Raw genomic sequence first — 14,901 nt, 5'->3', positions numbered from 1 at the left:
GGGAGAGCGTGGGATTGCATTTGTGGCCTTGGGTGGTGAAAGCCACCCCTTGCCCTTGCCACCATGTCCCATACGTCCCACTTTCCAGCAAGCGCCCTTCCATGTGACCCCTATCCCACCCACCTGACTCACCCGCATCCAGGGGCTGGGCCTCAGTGCATTGCTGGCAGCAGCTCCACTCTCAGTAGCTCTACTCCTTGGGGCAGGAGTTCCACCCCACTGTTGGCCTGATCGCAAGGGAGGCCCGACACTGGCCACTGAAGTGCCAGATGGGCACTTAATCACATCAAGTCTCCTCCTCAGAAGCAAAGAGAGGTTCCCTTCAGTTCTCCAACCAGTGAAATGAAGGGAACTGCATCACTGGAACAATATCATAAGATCCCTACAATGCAGAAGGAAGTCATTCAGCCCATAAAACCTGCCAACCACAATCCACCCACACAACTCTACATATTTACCCTGCTAATCCCCCTGACACTAAGAGGCAATTCAGCCAATCAGCCTAACTCACACACCTTTGGATTGTGGGGAGGAAACCAGAGCACCCTGAGAAAACCCAAGCAGACACAGGGAGAATGTGCAAACTCCACATAGACAGTGACCTGAGGCCGTAATTGAACCCAGGTCCCTGACATTGTGAGGCAGCAGTGCTAACCACTGTGCCACAGTGCTGGCAGCCCAACATTTCAGGTTAATTATGACCCTTCATTCTGATGGCATTGAAGACTCTTTAAAGTAGCACGGGAGATGAAAGCTGGCACTATGTCTCCCTTTTCCTGAGATTGATGGGTATGCAGCCATCAGCTGTGCTCCAGCCTTACCTGGAGAACATCCTGCTTGTACTAATCACAGGGAACAGAAAATTGTTGTGCCCTTCCAGATGTAACTGATGAATATACTTTATGTGTGCATCCTTTGCATTAGTGGGTTGAGTTTTACGGGGAAACCAGCATACTGCTCAACCCCTAGGAAGGGAGGTCCACTTTGAATAAGGCCACCCTGTAGCAATAGCACACTGCTGGCGCCTAATCAAGCTGAAGGTTGGATATTTGCCCCTCAGTGGGAGGAACTCCAATCCTTAAGAGGGCTGCCGGCAAATCTGATTGGTGGGCAGAACTCACAATTCCAACAGCCAGAACTCAATCATGGTTGCTGCTGGGATTGGAGAGAGGCCATGGGATGAGGAGGACAAAGCCAAGAAGGCAAGTGTTAGACTTTGGACAAGGTGGGATCAGGGAGCCTGGGGAGAGTGTGGGTTCTGGAGGCCAGGTGGAGAACAACAAAGGGGAGATAACATCTTGTAGGGGAGGGGTGCACCGAATAGGCACAGAGCACCCCTCACCTCAAATGATGTGCACTTTCCCTACTTTCCCCACCTTATCAACAAGGTTGTTTAAAGAGCCTTCCCACTGTTGCCCACAAGCTACTGTTTATTTTTTTTTGAAAGTGTAAGTTTATTTATTAGTCACAAGTAGGCTTACATTCACACCGCAATGAAGTCACTGTGAAAATCCCTGAGTCACCACACTCCGAGAATTTAGCATGGCCAACTCACCTAATCTGCAAACCAGAGCACCCGAAGGGAACTCACACAGACACAGGGAGAACGTGCGAACTCCACATAGACAGTAACCCAAGCTACGAGTTGAAGCCGAGCCTCTGGAGCTCTGAGACAGCAGTGCTAACCACTGTGCCACCATGTGGCCCAGGTGAAAGCAAAATGAGTGTCTTAAGTGGGCCCTTAGGTCCCTCAGAAGGTCTTTGGGCAGGCAAGCTAGTGAATGCCTTAACCACTCCCATATTAAGGAGACCAGTTCAGGGTTGGGGAAGGCAGTTGGCCAGCCACCCAACATATTTTACGCGCCCTCTCCATCCCTGCCTTGCTGAAAGCATGCCTCAGTGGGTGGGGGGGTGGTGGCGGAGGGAGGCATAGGGGTGGTTCAGGTAAAATCCTTATTCAATAAGCCCATAATTTCTCGCAATCTCTTATTCTAAATGGCATGATAACCATCTGTTTGCAGCAAATCAGTAACTTTTGTTATAATGAAAACATTTTATTAATGTTTTTAAAATGATAATTTTATACAAAGACAACAGTACATCAGTGTAAACATTTATTCATAAATGAGAACATATTAGGCTTATTTTGATGTATGCTGTAAAATGAATTAATTCCTATTTTGTTTACTGCTGCCTTTCAGGAAGTTATAAGAAATTTGGTGAAAAGATATGTTGCTGCAATGATCAGAGATGCCAAGACTGAGGAAGGGTTGACTGAAGAGAATTTCAAGGTAATTTTCTGATTGTGGTTTTCCAAATTCTGTGCCTAGGAAGAGGACTACAGTGACAGTTGCAATAACTTAAAAGTTAGCAATGATCATGGTAGCACAGTAGTTACTTCTGCTGCCTCACAGCGTCAGGGACCCGGGTTCAATTCTGACCTTGGCTGAGTGTCTGTGTGGAGTTTGCACATTCTCCCCGGGCGGAATTATGGAAGATTTTATTCTAAATGTTCAGCTAGCCTGCAAAGGGGAGAGTTCCAGATCCGTTTTTCGGGCGAGTTTTCATACCCAATTTTATGCACTCAGTCTTTGAAAATATGGGTTAGATGGTTTCTAGCCGCTCAAGGCAGTGGGTGGGGCCTAATTTGCCAGACATAAAGCAGCTCAGGTCGGAGTCACAAACTGACCGAGAGCAGGAAAGCTGGGAAAAAAAGCTCCGCTCACAAAACCCCTACCCTAGGGCAGATACAGCTTCTTCTCCACTCTTCCCACGAACATCGGAGACACTGCGCACCCCTCCCCCTCAGAACATTACTGACCCCCTTACAAATCCTCCCCCCGCCCCCCGCAGACTTCCATACCCAGGACCCTCTTTCACATGGCCCCCTCATCACCACTAACCTCCCCACCTCGCGCTGCCCCCTCGCGGCTCCAATGGCTAACTGGAACGACCATATCTCTCCCCTGACCCTGACTATAACACGGGCACAAATTCTCCTCTCCCCCTACCTCCTCATCCATCAGCACACTTGCAAGTGCTGATTTGGCTTCTCCCTCCATGGTGAGAAGACAAACTGCATTAAACTCATTGGAATGCTTTAATGGGTGCCTGACTTGCCCAAACTGCCTGCAGCTGATCTGCCCTAATAATGGAGAGCTCCATAAAAACCCCAAGGATGGACAGACAGGCCAGGCAGTGCAAGAAGAGATAACTTCCAGGAAGACAGCTCCCCGTATTTCCGGTGCTGATCTTGCCAGGTTGCTGGAGGCAGTGGTGGCAAGGCGGAACACCCTCTTACTCCCCAGCAGGATGGTATCCCAGAGGAAAGGATGGAAACACAGCCTGGGAGACAGTGACAGCATGCGTTAGTGCCAGAGCACTGGCCAGGAGATCCAGGAAGCAGTCCCTCAAGAAGATGAATGACCTCATCTGGGCAGCAAGGGTGAGTATTTTACCTTGTCTACCATCTTCCCCCTAAATGATCCTCAGATTCCTCCCACCCCGAGCATCCTGCATGCTTTCAGCCTGTGACACCCCCCCTCAAGCACCTCCCGTCTCCCACCCAAGAGTATCTTGCCCTCAGAGGGCCACCCCCTGAAACCCTGCAGGACTCATGCATCAGATTTGACATGACTCCTTCGGTCCCCACAGGAAAAGAATACCCATATTCACTGGGAGAGGGCGACGACAAGGGGTGGTGTGCCCGAGGTCCAGGTCCTCACCCTCTTTGCGGAGCGGGCATTGGAGCTTGTGGGAGAAGAGGACAGGGGGACCATTTGCAACAGCAATATCAGGCTGGAGCACAGGAGTGAGTACCTGCCAAACCTCCAATTAGAGAACTCACATGTAAGTTGCATGCAGCCCAGATTCCTCTTCCTCCCTCGCACTTAACCTTGTGTCTTGTGTTGCAGGAAGGGACCCAGATGCGCCTGGGCCATTTGGCTTCGCGGCTTCACTGCTGTTCCCATCCATCCTGCCACTCACTCTTTGGAAAAATTTTCATTGGAAACGGATTAAGGGACCACCGAGGCCGGCACTAGTTTTGCATCAGCTTCCACCTCACAACACACTATTCCAAAAACTTCACATCGGTGGGTCAAATTATTGGCAAGGCATCTGGGTCACTCTGATGCACACACTACAAGATGTACATCGGATGGAGGAGTGAACGTCCGAGGCCTTTGGCACACGAAGCCTGCGTGAACTCAGCTGGCCACAAGCTACATGCTGAGTCTCTGTGATCAGTTCTCCTCAGTTTCTGGACATGCAGCAACAGAGCCAGGGGATGCAGGAAGGGCTGACAGCAACACCGGACCGACTGTGAGGCTGATGGAAGGAGTCCCAAAGCTTTCAGGCGGAACAGCTATTGCCTGTCTTGTGTGGTTCCCAGGCCAACACTGCATCTGCAGTGGAAAGCTTGGGGCGGGGAATCCTCACCATGAGTATCAGGCTCCAAGCAATGGCCGAGTCACAACAGGTCACAGCAGTGTCCCAGAGGGCCATGGCCCAGTCGCAGCGGGCCATTGCTGAGGGTCTCAACAGGCTTTGTGAGATTCTTCAACCCATGGCTGAGAGGCTCGAGAGCTTGCAGGGAATCCAGCGGGACAGCGCTGAGGCACAGCAGGCTATGGCTGTAGCCTTTGAGAACGCAGGCCACTCAGAGAGGGTCATGGCTGAGAGGTTGCAGAGCTTGTAGGTGGCTCAGCAGGACAGCGGCGAAACACAGCAGGCTACAGCAGCAAACCTTGAGAACAAGGGTCGTGGCTGAGGGGCTGCAGAGGTTGGCTCCGTTTCAGAGGGCACTTGCTGCTGCCATTGACAGTTGACCCCCGACTCAGGGGGCCATCGCAGAGAGCTCAACCACCATGGCAGGAATGCAGGTGGTCCTCCAGGACTGGCAGGGCCAGGTGACGCTGGAGCTTTTGGATCTCGCTACAAAAGCACCAACATCCAATGGAGTGACCCAGAGGCCCCCAGGAACCCTGAGGGAGGTTGGAGGGCATGAGCCTGTGCCAGGGCTTTCCACCCAGGAGATTACGATTGTGCCTGCACCTTCTGACTCCCCCCTCCCTGACTCTGGGGCATCTTGGGGCAGCAGGATAAAGAGAGTACCGTGGATACGTCCCTGACACCTGGAAGCCAGCCAGGGTCTGCAAGGTCCAGGCCCTCCAAAGGACACTTGCCAAGGCATCACAGGCCACAGGGCACAGTAGGCAGCTGGGCACTTCCACCTCTGATGTACACCCTGGGGAGACACTGAGTCATAATGGCAGGCCACATAAGGTTAAGAAGTTGTAGCGGCACTAAGATGGCATGGGTGAGGGGCAGCACGAGGCAGAAAGAAAATTTAGGCACTTTAAAGTCTCGCGTTCACACGTTTTTATGTTCTCATTTATTTTGAAAGCACTATTATCAGCAACAATAAATGTTATTTCACCTCACATCTGTGACTAACTTGTCTCTAATTAGCCTCTAACGGATGTATTTACTCCGACGGTCACTGGGCGGCCTCTCAACACACTGCTGCTGAGAAGATCAAGGCACTCAAATAGTTCACTGGCTAGAGAGGGTGGCATGCATTAGCAGCGATTTACAGCACCTGCCATGGCATCTCCAGAATCCCTTGCTGTCTCCGCATGCCTGATCCTTGTTGCTGCCAGCCCTCCAGCACCTGGGTGGTGTTGCTTATTGTCTTCCTCCTCCTCCTCAACCTTCTGTTGGTTGCTCCCCTCCCCCCCCAAAGCCCCCTCCCTCCCAGCGACGCCCGGCTGGTTAACCTCCATGTTCTCTTCCTTCTCCAACATGTTTCTTTGTAGTTGTAACAGGTTGTGTAGGACACAGCGCACCACCACAATATGGGACATTATCAGGGGGCTATATTGGAGGCCCGGCCATAGTGTCCAGGCACCTGAACTGCATTTTGAGGAGCCCTATGCACTATTCCGTTATCGAGCAGGTGGCAATGTGGGCCTATCAGGTCTCCGCATCAGTCTCAGGCCTCGGTACAGGCATCATCAGCCAAGTCTAGACTGGGTACCCATGTCCACTACGAGCCATCCCTGCAACCTGGGCTCCTCCTCAAAGACCTCGGGACATCGGAACTCCTCAATATGAAGCTGTCACGTACACTGCCGGGGTTTCTGCCGCAAACATGCGTGATAATCACCTGATGGTCACACAGCAATTGCATATTTATTGAATGGAAGCCCTTTCTGTTCATGAACCTTCCTGGACCTTCACTGGGACCCTCATGGCGACGTGGGTGCAATCTATAGCATATGGCATCCCCATGATGGCTGTGAATCCTGCAGCCTGGGCTTCCTGCTGGACCTGGTCAAACCCATATATAGCATTTAATATACTGGCCAGCAAAGGCACACAGGGCACCCATGACCTCCTTGATGCATTTGTCAACGAATGGTAGGGAAATGCCACAAAGGTCTCCACTGGTGGTCTAAAAGGACCTGGTGGCATAAAAGTTTAAGGCATGTCCCACAGCAAATGTCTCACTTTTGGAGCTGGACCCATCAGTGGCATGCAATGTCTTACTATTGTTCAAATGACACTCGCTTGCAGAACTGCCGGGGTCTCTGTTTCCTCCTTCTCCTACCATCCCACCTCAGGGCGAACAGCGGCCACATCCTGCTTCTGGTGGATGTCTCCCTCTACTCCTGCGAGTGGTAAGGCCTGGGGTTTCCTCTGCTCACAATTCATCCCCCCCGCTCCTTCTCCTCAGCTCCAGCAGCAACCAAAAGAGCAGCAAGATCAATAGGTTGCATTGCAAAAGCCATCTTGTCAATCTGAATGGGCGGGAGCTGAATTTGGGGAAGAGGAGAGACAGATGGAGAGATAAAGAACTTTGCTTGCCCCCTACGCCAGCAACACACACTCCCCGTATCTCTCCCCCCAGCAACGCATACTCTCCATACCCCCCCCAGACCTCCAGTAACTCACACTCCCCATACCCACCACCCCAGACCTCCAGTAACTCACACTCCCCATACCCCCCGAGAACCACACATTCTCCGTACACCCCCCCCAAGAGGCTCCCCCCCCACCAACACACACTTCCCATTTCCCCCCCCCCACTCCCCGCCACAGATCTCAGCTTGGCAACAAAGTTCCTCCCATTCCGCCACTCTCCCCACTCACAAACACTCAGAACCTATGCAGTAGTGGCCACAGACAGTGCTGCTTCACACGTCCTCAGGCTGCAGCACTGCCACTTCAGAGAGTTTCCAGCCTGTCCCCCACCTGCAACAGTGTTTGCTGCTGCCTGCATGAGGACCCAGAGTCAGCGCTAAGACTCGAGGTCAGCACTCTGAGCCAGGCCCGTGCTGGGAGTCCAAGGTTGGACCCCATGAACAACAACAGCCCCCCACCCACCTCTACACACACACTCACAGCCCCCCACCCGACCTGGCCACCATGAAACAAGCCCCCTCCCCTGAGCAGCACGAAACAGTTTGAATGCAGAGACTTACCTCCTCACTGATTAAGTGCCGGAATGCGACATTTATAGAGGAAGTGTTTCCTTGGCCGATCCCATTGCAGTGAACGAGGTGAGCTGGGATTTTTGGGAGTAAAGCTTGCTGATGACATTGTGATGAATGCAAAAAAATGAAAATTGACATTTTGACCATTTTGGCAGGGTCCCAATCGTGCCAATTTTTTTTGGTAAAAGGGCATGGGCATGAAAATGGGCACCTTTCCTGCTCATCGCATCATGCCCAATTTTACGACATTTTCCCTCCGCAAAGCGGGCATGATGAGATCATAAAATTCCACTCCCCACATCTACGTGAGTTTCCTCCAGGTGCTCCAGTTTCCTCCCACACTCCAAAAGATGTGTGGGTTAGGTTGATTGGCCATGCTAAACTGCCCCTTAGTGTAGGATAAATATGTGGAGTTACAGGGATAGGACCTGGTTGGGATTGTTGTTGGTGCAGGCTCGATGAGCCAAATGGCTTCCTTGTGCACTGTAGCAATTCTAGGATTCTATGATCATTTTCAGTTGAATGGAAATTATTATATGACAGCAACAGTAAAACTTCAAATATGAATTGAAATGCGTTAGTGTCAGTTCACAAAATGTCCAATGTTACAACTTGTTCTGCTTCTAACTTACTGCTAAGGCTGGGAAGAAGTCTCAATTGTCCTTAATTCTAAAGTAGGGGGCCCGCAGTGCATTGCCGATTTATAATTATTAAAAATATCATGAGTCAGCTGGGGTGGTTGTAGATAGATTAGACCAGCATTGCAATACTTATTGCGGTGCAATAGGTTAGGTTAAAGAAACTAGCGCTGTTCCACTACTAAAGTGGAACCTTATATCATTTATTTTATCGATGGCTGGGTTTCATGCTGACTGCATAGCATAGTTGAGCAACTTGAAGTCTCCCTGATTATTATTGATTCTAGCAGCCGAGTGTTAATGGAGAAGTATTAATATTATTGGCAAATGGATATTTCCTGATTGTTTTGTGAAAATAGTTGTTTACTGACAGTGTTTTGATATCATTAAATACATTAAAGTAAATTACCTTTTGCTGTGGTTATAGGAACTGAAACAAGATATTTCCAGCTTCCGCTACGAGGTTTTGGGTCTTCTGAAAGGAAACAAGTTACCTGGTAAACAGGCTGCTACATTTAGCACAGCGTCCAGAATATCAGATCCTAGTGACGTTTTTAAGAATGAAGATCGGGCAACTGACCACGTGACTGTTTCAACAAAGAAAGTAATAAGTGCAAATGAGCAGAAGAACAAGCTAAGCTTTTATGATTTAACCTCTTTGGTTTGCCCAAAACCAATGTCTAAAATATCAGACACTCCAGCAGCATGTAACACCTTAAGCAATGGGTCCACGCCCAAAGCAACTGATATATCCAAGGAAATGCAAATCAATAAAAGTATTGTTAAAGACTCTATTAAAAATTTAGGATTCTTTCGAAAAAGAACAAAACCATGCAATGCAGAGCAGAGTAGCAATAGGATTTACACAGTTTCTGAGGAAATTACTCAAGAGGAATGTCTACTGAGAAACAAAGGAAGCTCTGACTGTGAGGGCAGGAGAGACTTGGACCCAATGGCAGTCAACAAGACTGACTCAGATATAAAAGACCTAAACATGAGTAACACATGGAAGCCAGATACGGATGAAAAGATATATGTACTTTCACATAGACAGTCTCCAGATGGCAACACCAGTGCTCACTCATCAGAAACAACAGAGGATACTCTGGCAAAGGATTCAGGGAATGAAGATAGTGCAAATCAGTGGTCTGTGACACAGGGTGATTATGTGACAACAAGATTATAATAGTATTTATTTTGCAAATTGCTTTTGAGAATAATAATAAAAGAATTATATTAAGAAGATATGGTAAACCTTCATATTAGCAATGCTTGTTTCTTTAAGTTATTGATTATTCTATCAGTGCTCATATATGTAGTCTTTGCACATAACTTGTGTTCCTGAGAGTGTCTGTGGAACTCTGGAAAAATGTAATTGACAATCTCTAATTTATATGGGTAGAAATCAGGGAGAAAAAGTTGATATTTCCGAAGAAATATTGCAGCCATTGAAAATGGAGGTCTAACTGCTATCGGTAGTACCCTATTTTTCAGTCTTTTTTCCATTATTAAGTTTGATATAAAAAATTAAATATAAAACTATCACTTATTTTTCAGGTGATGCACATGTACCATTTGTAAGTATGGAGATGGAAACAGTGTGAGGAATGTCAAAGTCTTCTAATTTTCTGGATATATTTTGGCCCAAGTACCAAGCACATTATGAGCATGCAGTATAGGTTTTGTTAAAAATCATTAGCCTCCATGTCTGTTTAACTAAATCTCATTGTATAAATCTAAGCACAAACATTCACTTAAACATACAAAATAGTATGATACTTTAATAGGAATATTAGCAATAGAAGAAGGCCATTCAGGTTACATCAAGGCTGATTTGCACCTCAGCTTTGTTTTCCCACCTAGCTCCATATCCGTTAGCTAACAAAAATCTAACTCAGTCTTGAAAGCTCCCAGTTGTCCCAACATCCACAACCTTTTGGGGGAAGAGAGTTCAAAATTTCTCCCTTGTGATTTACTTTATTGTTGTCACATGTATTGTTTCTTGCACGCTGTTCAGACAAAACATACTGTTCATAGAGTATATAGGGGAGAAGGAAAGGAGAGGGTGCAGAATCAAGTGTTACAATCATAGCAAGGGTGTAGAGAAAGATTAGCTTAATATCTGGTAGATCCATTCAAAAGTCTGATGGCAGCAGCGAAGAAGCTGTTCTTGAGTCGGTTGGTACATTATCTCAGACTCTTATGTCTTTTTCATGATGGAAAAAGGTGGAAGAGACTATGTTCGGGGTGCATGGGGTCTTTGATTAGGCTGGATGCTTTTCCGAGGCAGCGGTAAGTATAGACAAAGTCAATGGATGGGAGGCTGGACTGGACTACTTTCACAACCCTTTTAGTTTTTTGTGGTCCTGGTCAGAGCAGGAACCATACCAAGCTAAGAAACACTGTATGATGCATCTGTAAAAATTGGTAAGAGTCATTGAGGACACGCCAAATTTCCTTAGCCTTCTGAGAAAGTAGAGGCATTGCTGGCTTTTTTAACTAGAGCATCAGTGCAGACACACAGAAACTTGAAACTCTCAACCATTTCCACTTCATCACTGTTGACGTAGAGAGGGGCATATCCTCCACCAAGCTTCCTGAAGTCGATGACTATCTCCTTTCTTTTGGTGACAATGAGGGAGTGATTATTGTCGTTGCACCATTTCACCAGATTCTCTATATCTTTCCTGTACTCCGTCTTGCCGTTGTTTGAAATCCGACCCATTACAATGGTGTCATCAACAAACTTGAAAATGGAGTTGGAATGGAATTTGGCCACGCAATCATAAGTATATAAAGAGTATAGTAAGGGACTGAGGACACAGCCTTACAGAGCACCAGTGTTGAGGATAATCATGGAGGAGGTGTCAATGCTTATCCTTACTGATTGCAGTCTATGGGTTAGGAAGTCATGGAGTCATGGAGGGAGGAGCTGAGCCCTAGGCCATGGAGTTTGGCGGTGTGTTTTCTTGGGATAATGGTGTTGAAGGCTGAACTGTAGTCAATAAATAGGACTTCCTGACATAAGTGTCCTTGTTATCCAGGTGTTCCCAAGGTTGAGTGTAGGGCCCGGGAGATGGCATTTGCTGTGAACCTGTTGAGGCGATAGGCGAGCTGTAATAGATCCAGGCAATCTGAGAAATGGAGTTAATGGGTGCCATTACTAATCTTTGAGTGAAAAAGTGCTCCTTGATTTCCCTCCTAGCTGGCCCAACTCTTATGTCCCCTTGTTCTAGATTTCCCCCACTAGAGGAAATGGGTTGTGTATATCTAGCCTATCAAATTACCTTAACATTTTCAACACACCAGCCAAAGCATCCCTTAATCTCCTCTACTCAACAGCACAAAAGACAAGATTATGCAACCTTTCCTCAAAATTTAAACTTCATTTTTTCTTCCCTCCAAACTCCAAATGTCCGATCTGACATTGTGTTCCACAGCTTCAGTAAAAATATAAAGGAGATAATTATTCATTCATTTCCAGTCAAAAACATGAGCAGTTACACATAAACCATCTCTAAAATAAGTATTGAGTCATACAGTGGTGTCCTGTACATTCAGATCCCTACTCTAATAAGCTCCTGGCCTCAGCTTTATTGCAGACTGTAAAGTCAAGAAGATGACAAGTGTCTTCTCAAAAGCACCAAAGCAGATTCCAAGTGACATTCAACTCTGGTATGTTCTCACATTCAACCTTGGAGTAACATTGGCAAGGTCTATCCCGAGGCCACACTGGGCCACACTTTGTGCATAACCAAGGGAACGTTTGGTGAAAATAGTATAATTTCAAACCTTCATTAAAAAGTACCTTGATAATGTATTGTGGTCAGGGTTATAAGCAAAAATCATGGTAGAAATATTGGTGGAGGGAGGGTAAGTTGAGTCCGAAGCATGGGATTCCTGAGCTGTTTTGAAGAAAATTCCTGCTCCTTTTTGGCCCGAATGATGATTTCTGTTCTCAATGAGGCCAGCGCTGCTTCTCCAAATTCACCCTCTCGCCTGCCCCAACTCACTCTCCCATCATATCAGCAATGTTGAAGGGTAGCAGGCCATGTTTACTGGATTGGGTCCTACAGTGTCATATTCAATTAGCAATTAATGCAAGATAAATTGTTGTACGTTCAGATCAGCAAGGGAGAAGCATCACTCCGAAATCCTACTGGCTCTGTGGAGTGAGTGTTCCAGGCGTATAGGTATTGGTGGGAGTGCCATCCCCCATCCACAACATGCCCCTCTCTCCCAGAAATTTAGAATGGCATTAATGCAAGTACAAACAACCAGGAAGATCAATCCTGTCACAGCCACTGCATTTCATGGAATCCCTACAGTGCAGAAGGAGGCCATTCCACCCATCGTGCCTACGTCAACAACAATCCCACCGAGCCCAAATCCCCTGACACTAGGGGTCAATTTAGCATGGCCAATCGACCTAACCCACACATCTTTTCTAGCTATAATACTGAAGTAAGTAAAAACTTTGTATCTATTGCTTGATTCCTAATTCAAACTATAGCATTGATTTCCTGGATTCAGTACAAAACTTTCAACACTAAGGTATCAGGTGCACATGAAATGCTTCTACAATGCAGTCTTGCACCAATTTTCATTGTTATCATAATTGTTTAGTTCGGCTGGAAGCGTGATCCTGAACTCAAAGCTTTAAAATGTATTTATTTTCTCAATTGCCGGTTGCATTATCCCCACTTGCTGCTTCCGTTTAGTTATTCCATCAACTTATTGGGCAACACAACTTGAGTCTCAATTACAACTGTTTCATTAGGAGATGCATTTTACTGGACAGGATATATGTTGCTGCTGACTTCGCCTGAAATTGAGATAGCATATCCTGCCACTTTGAAGATCTTCAATCAACAAAATAACCAAGAACTATGAGGACTCAGATATATAGAGATAGTCAAGTCTAAATGACAGTCAACACTGGAGTGAAACTCCCAAATTGAACATCTCAACATAAAGCCAGTGCGTGAATGCTGGAGTTGCTGGAATAGCTAATATCTTTTGTTTTATAGCAAATAACACCGTCAAGTACTGAAATACTCAGAGAGATTAAAATACTAGTACAAGTTAGCTGATTATCCATGTACACGTATATGAGGATATATACAATAATTTTGTAACATGCAATAGCTTCAGTGTAATTTTTAAATGATGTCCAAATTATAGAAATTAATAATTTTGAATAGTATCTAATAAAGCAGTTTGAGAAATTCTAATACATCATGCCAAAGTACTGCTTGTAACCATTAAACCACTAAGCTCTCAACTGCAACATGTTAGCCCTGATCATAGGCATCAACCTGGAATTCCCATGGGAATTTTCCCAATGACCCAAAATTATGGCAAGAGTATAAGCAACCCCTGCATATATGTCACTGAACATAGAGACGTGACCATCAGTAAAACAGCTGGTGAGTTCAAGCTTTATAAATATAGATCCTATGAATGAACGAAAGCGTTGTCCTGTAATTGACATAGCTTTGGCAGTTTTAGTTCTGAGAGGCCTTAACTAGTATTGAAACAACAAAACAGGAGTTAGGATCTAGTATTGGGAGTCTTATTTATTTTGTTGATTTAACTGGGTAAGGAGATACAATACGAAAGCTAATACTCTTGGATATTTCAGTTTTTCACCTTTTGTGTAATTTGCAAAAACTATGTTTCCAGTTCTTGCATTCCTCACCTTGATTAAGTTTGAACCACTGTTCAGGTCCTTCAGAAGGTGCTGGCGTTTAAAGAGAAACCCAAACCTTCAAACTGAACCTTGAACTGAACTTCCTAAGTTTTATTTTGGAACTGTTGTATCTAATTACTGCAGTACTTCTGGCCAAAATCCTATTTTCTAATTTCTATCTCAGTACTATAATTATTATAATGTAGAATCAGCAGCTTAGCAGCATGGTTGTTTACTGTGCCAATGTTGTATTGACTTGATGATTTAATATTTTATTCTTAAATCTAGCAAATTGAAGCATAAGAACATAAGAACATAAGAAATAGGAGCAGGAGTAGGCCATCTGGCCCTTCGAGCCTGCCCCGCCATTCAATAAGATCATGGCTGATCTGTCGTGGCTCAGTTCCACATTCCCGCCCTCTCGCCATAACCCTTAATCCCCTCGCTTATCAAAAACCCATCAACCCGCGTCTTAAAAATATTTAGCGAGATCAAGAGTTACGCTAGAGAAATCATGAATAGTGCAGAACTCTATGCATTGAAGTATCGTGGCTCTGAAGTTAAGCAAATGGATAAATAGTGGATAAATGCTAATGCATTCTTCTAAGGTCCTTATCTCCAGAATCTGATTAGATACATTAAAGACTTTAAAATAAATGGATTAACATCTTTAATAAAATAGCATCGAGAATGTTCTCAAATGAATATATTAGAGGCTCACCCACAAGTATTCCATGGTTCAATTTTAAGTCCCTATCTTTTACCTTTTTAATTTTATCAGCCTCCTTTATACTTCTTTATAGTAAAACCACCAAAATGCATGCTTGCATTTGGCTAAGATTAGGTATGCATTGCACCTTTAGCGACAGGTCATTGATTTATTGAGATGTGGTAATTAAGTGCATGTTCTTCTGAAATTAAAATGCATTCTGCGCACTGCAAGCCAATCAATGGGTTCATCTTTCAAAACAGTAAATGATAACAACTATAGGCCCTTTGGCATTTTCCACAAGAAGGTCTGCATCCTCTCTTTATCAACATGTATAAGTGCCTTAAATTCTACCCTCTGTTA

General features: G+C 45.7%; 1 protein-coding gene across 1 annotated transcript in view; it reads left to right on the top strand.

Annotated features, from left to right (window-relative positions):
• Positions 1–9,346, top strand: part of LOC145349417 (short transient receptor potential channel 4-like) — a 113,003-nt gene extending 103,657 nt beyond the window's left edge. Inside the window, exons 10-11 of the mRNA XM_080197948.1 lie at positions 2,202–2,291; positions 8,565–9,346. Of these exons, the coding sequence (XP_080054074.1) occupies positions 2,202–2,291; positions 8,565–9,323 (849 nt within the window). The 3' untranslated portion in view covers positions 9,324–9,346. The remainder of the gene's footprint in view (positions 1–2,201; positions 2,292–8,564) is intronic.
• The last annotated feature ends 5,555 nt before the right edge of the window (positions 9,347–14,901 follow it).

Source organism: Carcharhinus amblyrhynchos, chromosome 10 (genome assembly GCF_965287045.1).
Source record: "Carcharhinus amblyrhynchos chromosome 10, sCarAmb.v2.hapA, whole genome shotgun sequence".
In the NCBI taxonomy this organism is placed as follows: Eukaryota; Metazoa; Chordata; class Chondrichthyes; order Carcharhiniformes; family Carcharhinidae; genus Carcharhinus; species Carcharhinus amblyrhynchos.
This window is presented reverse-complemented; position numbering and strand designations above follow the sequence as displayed.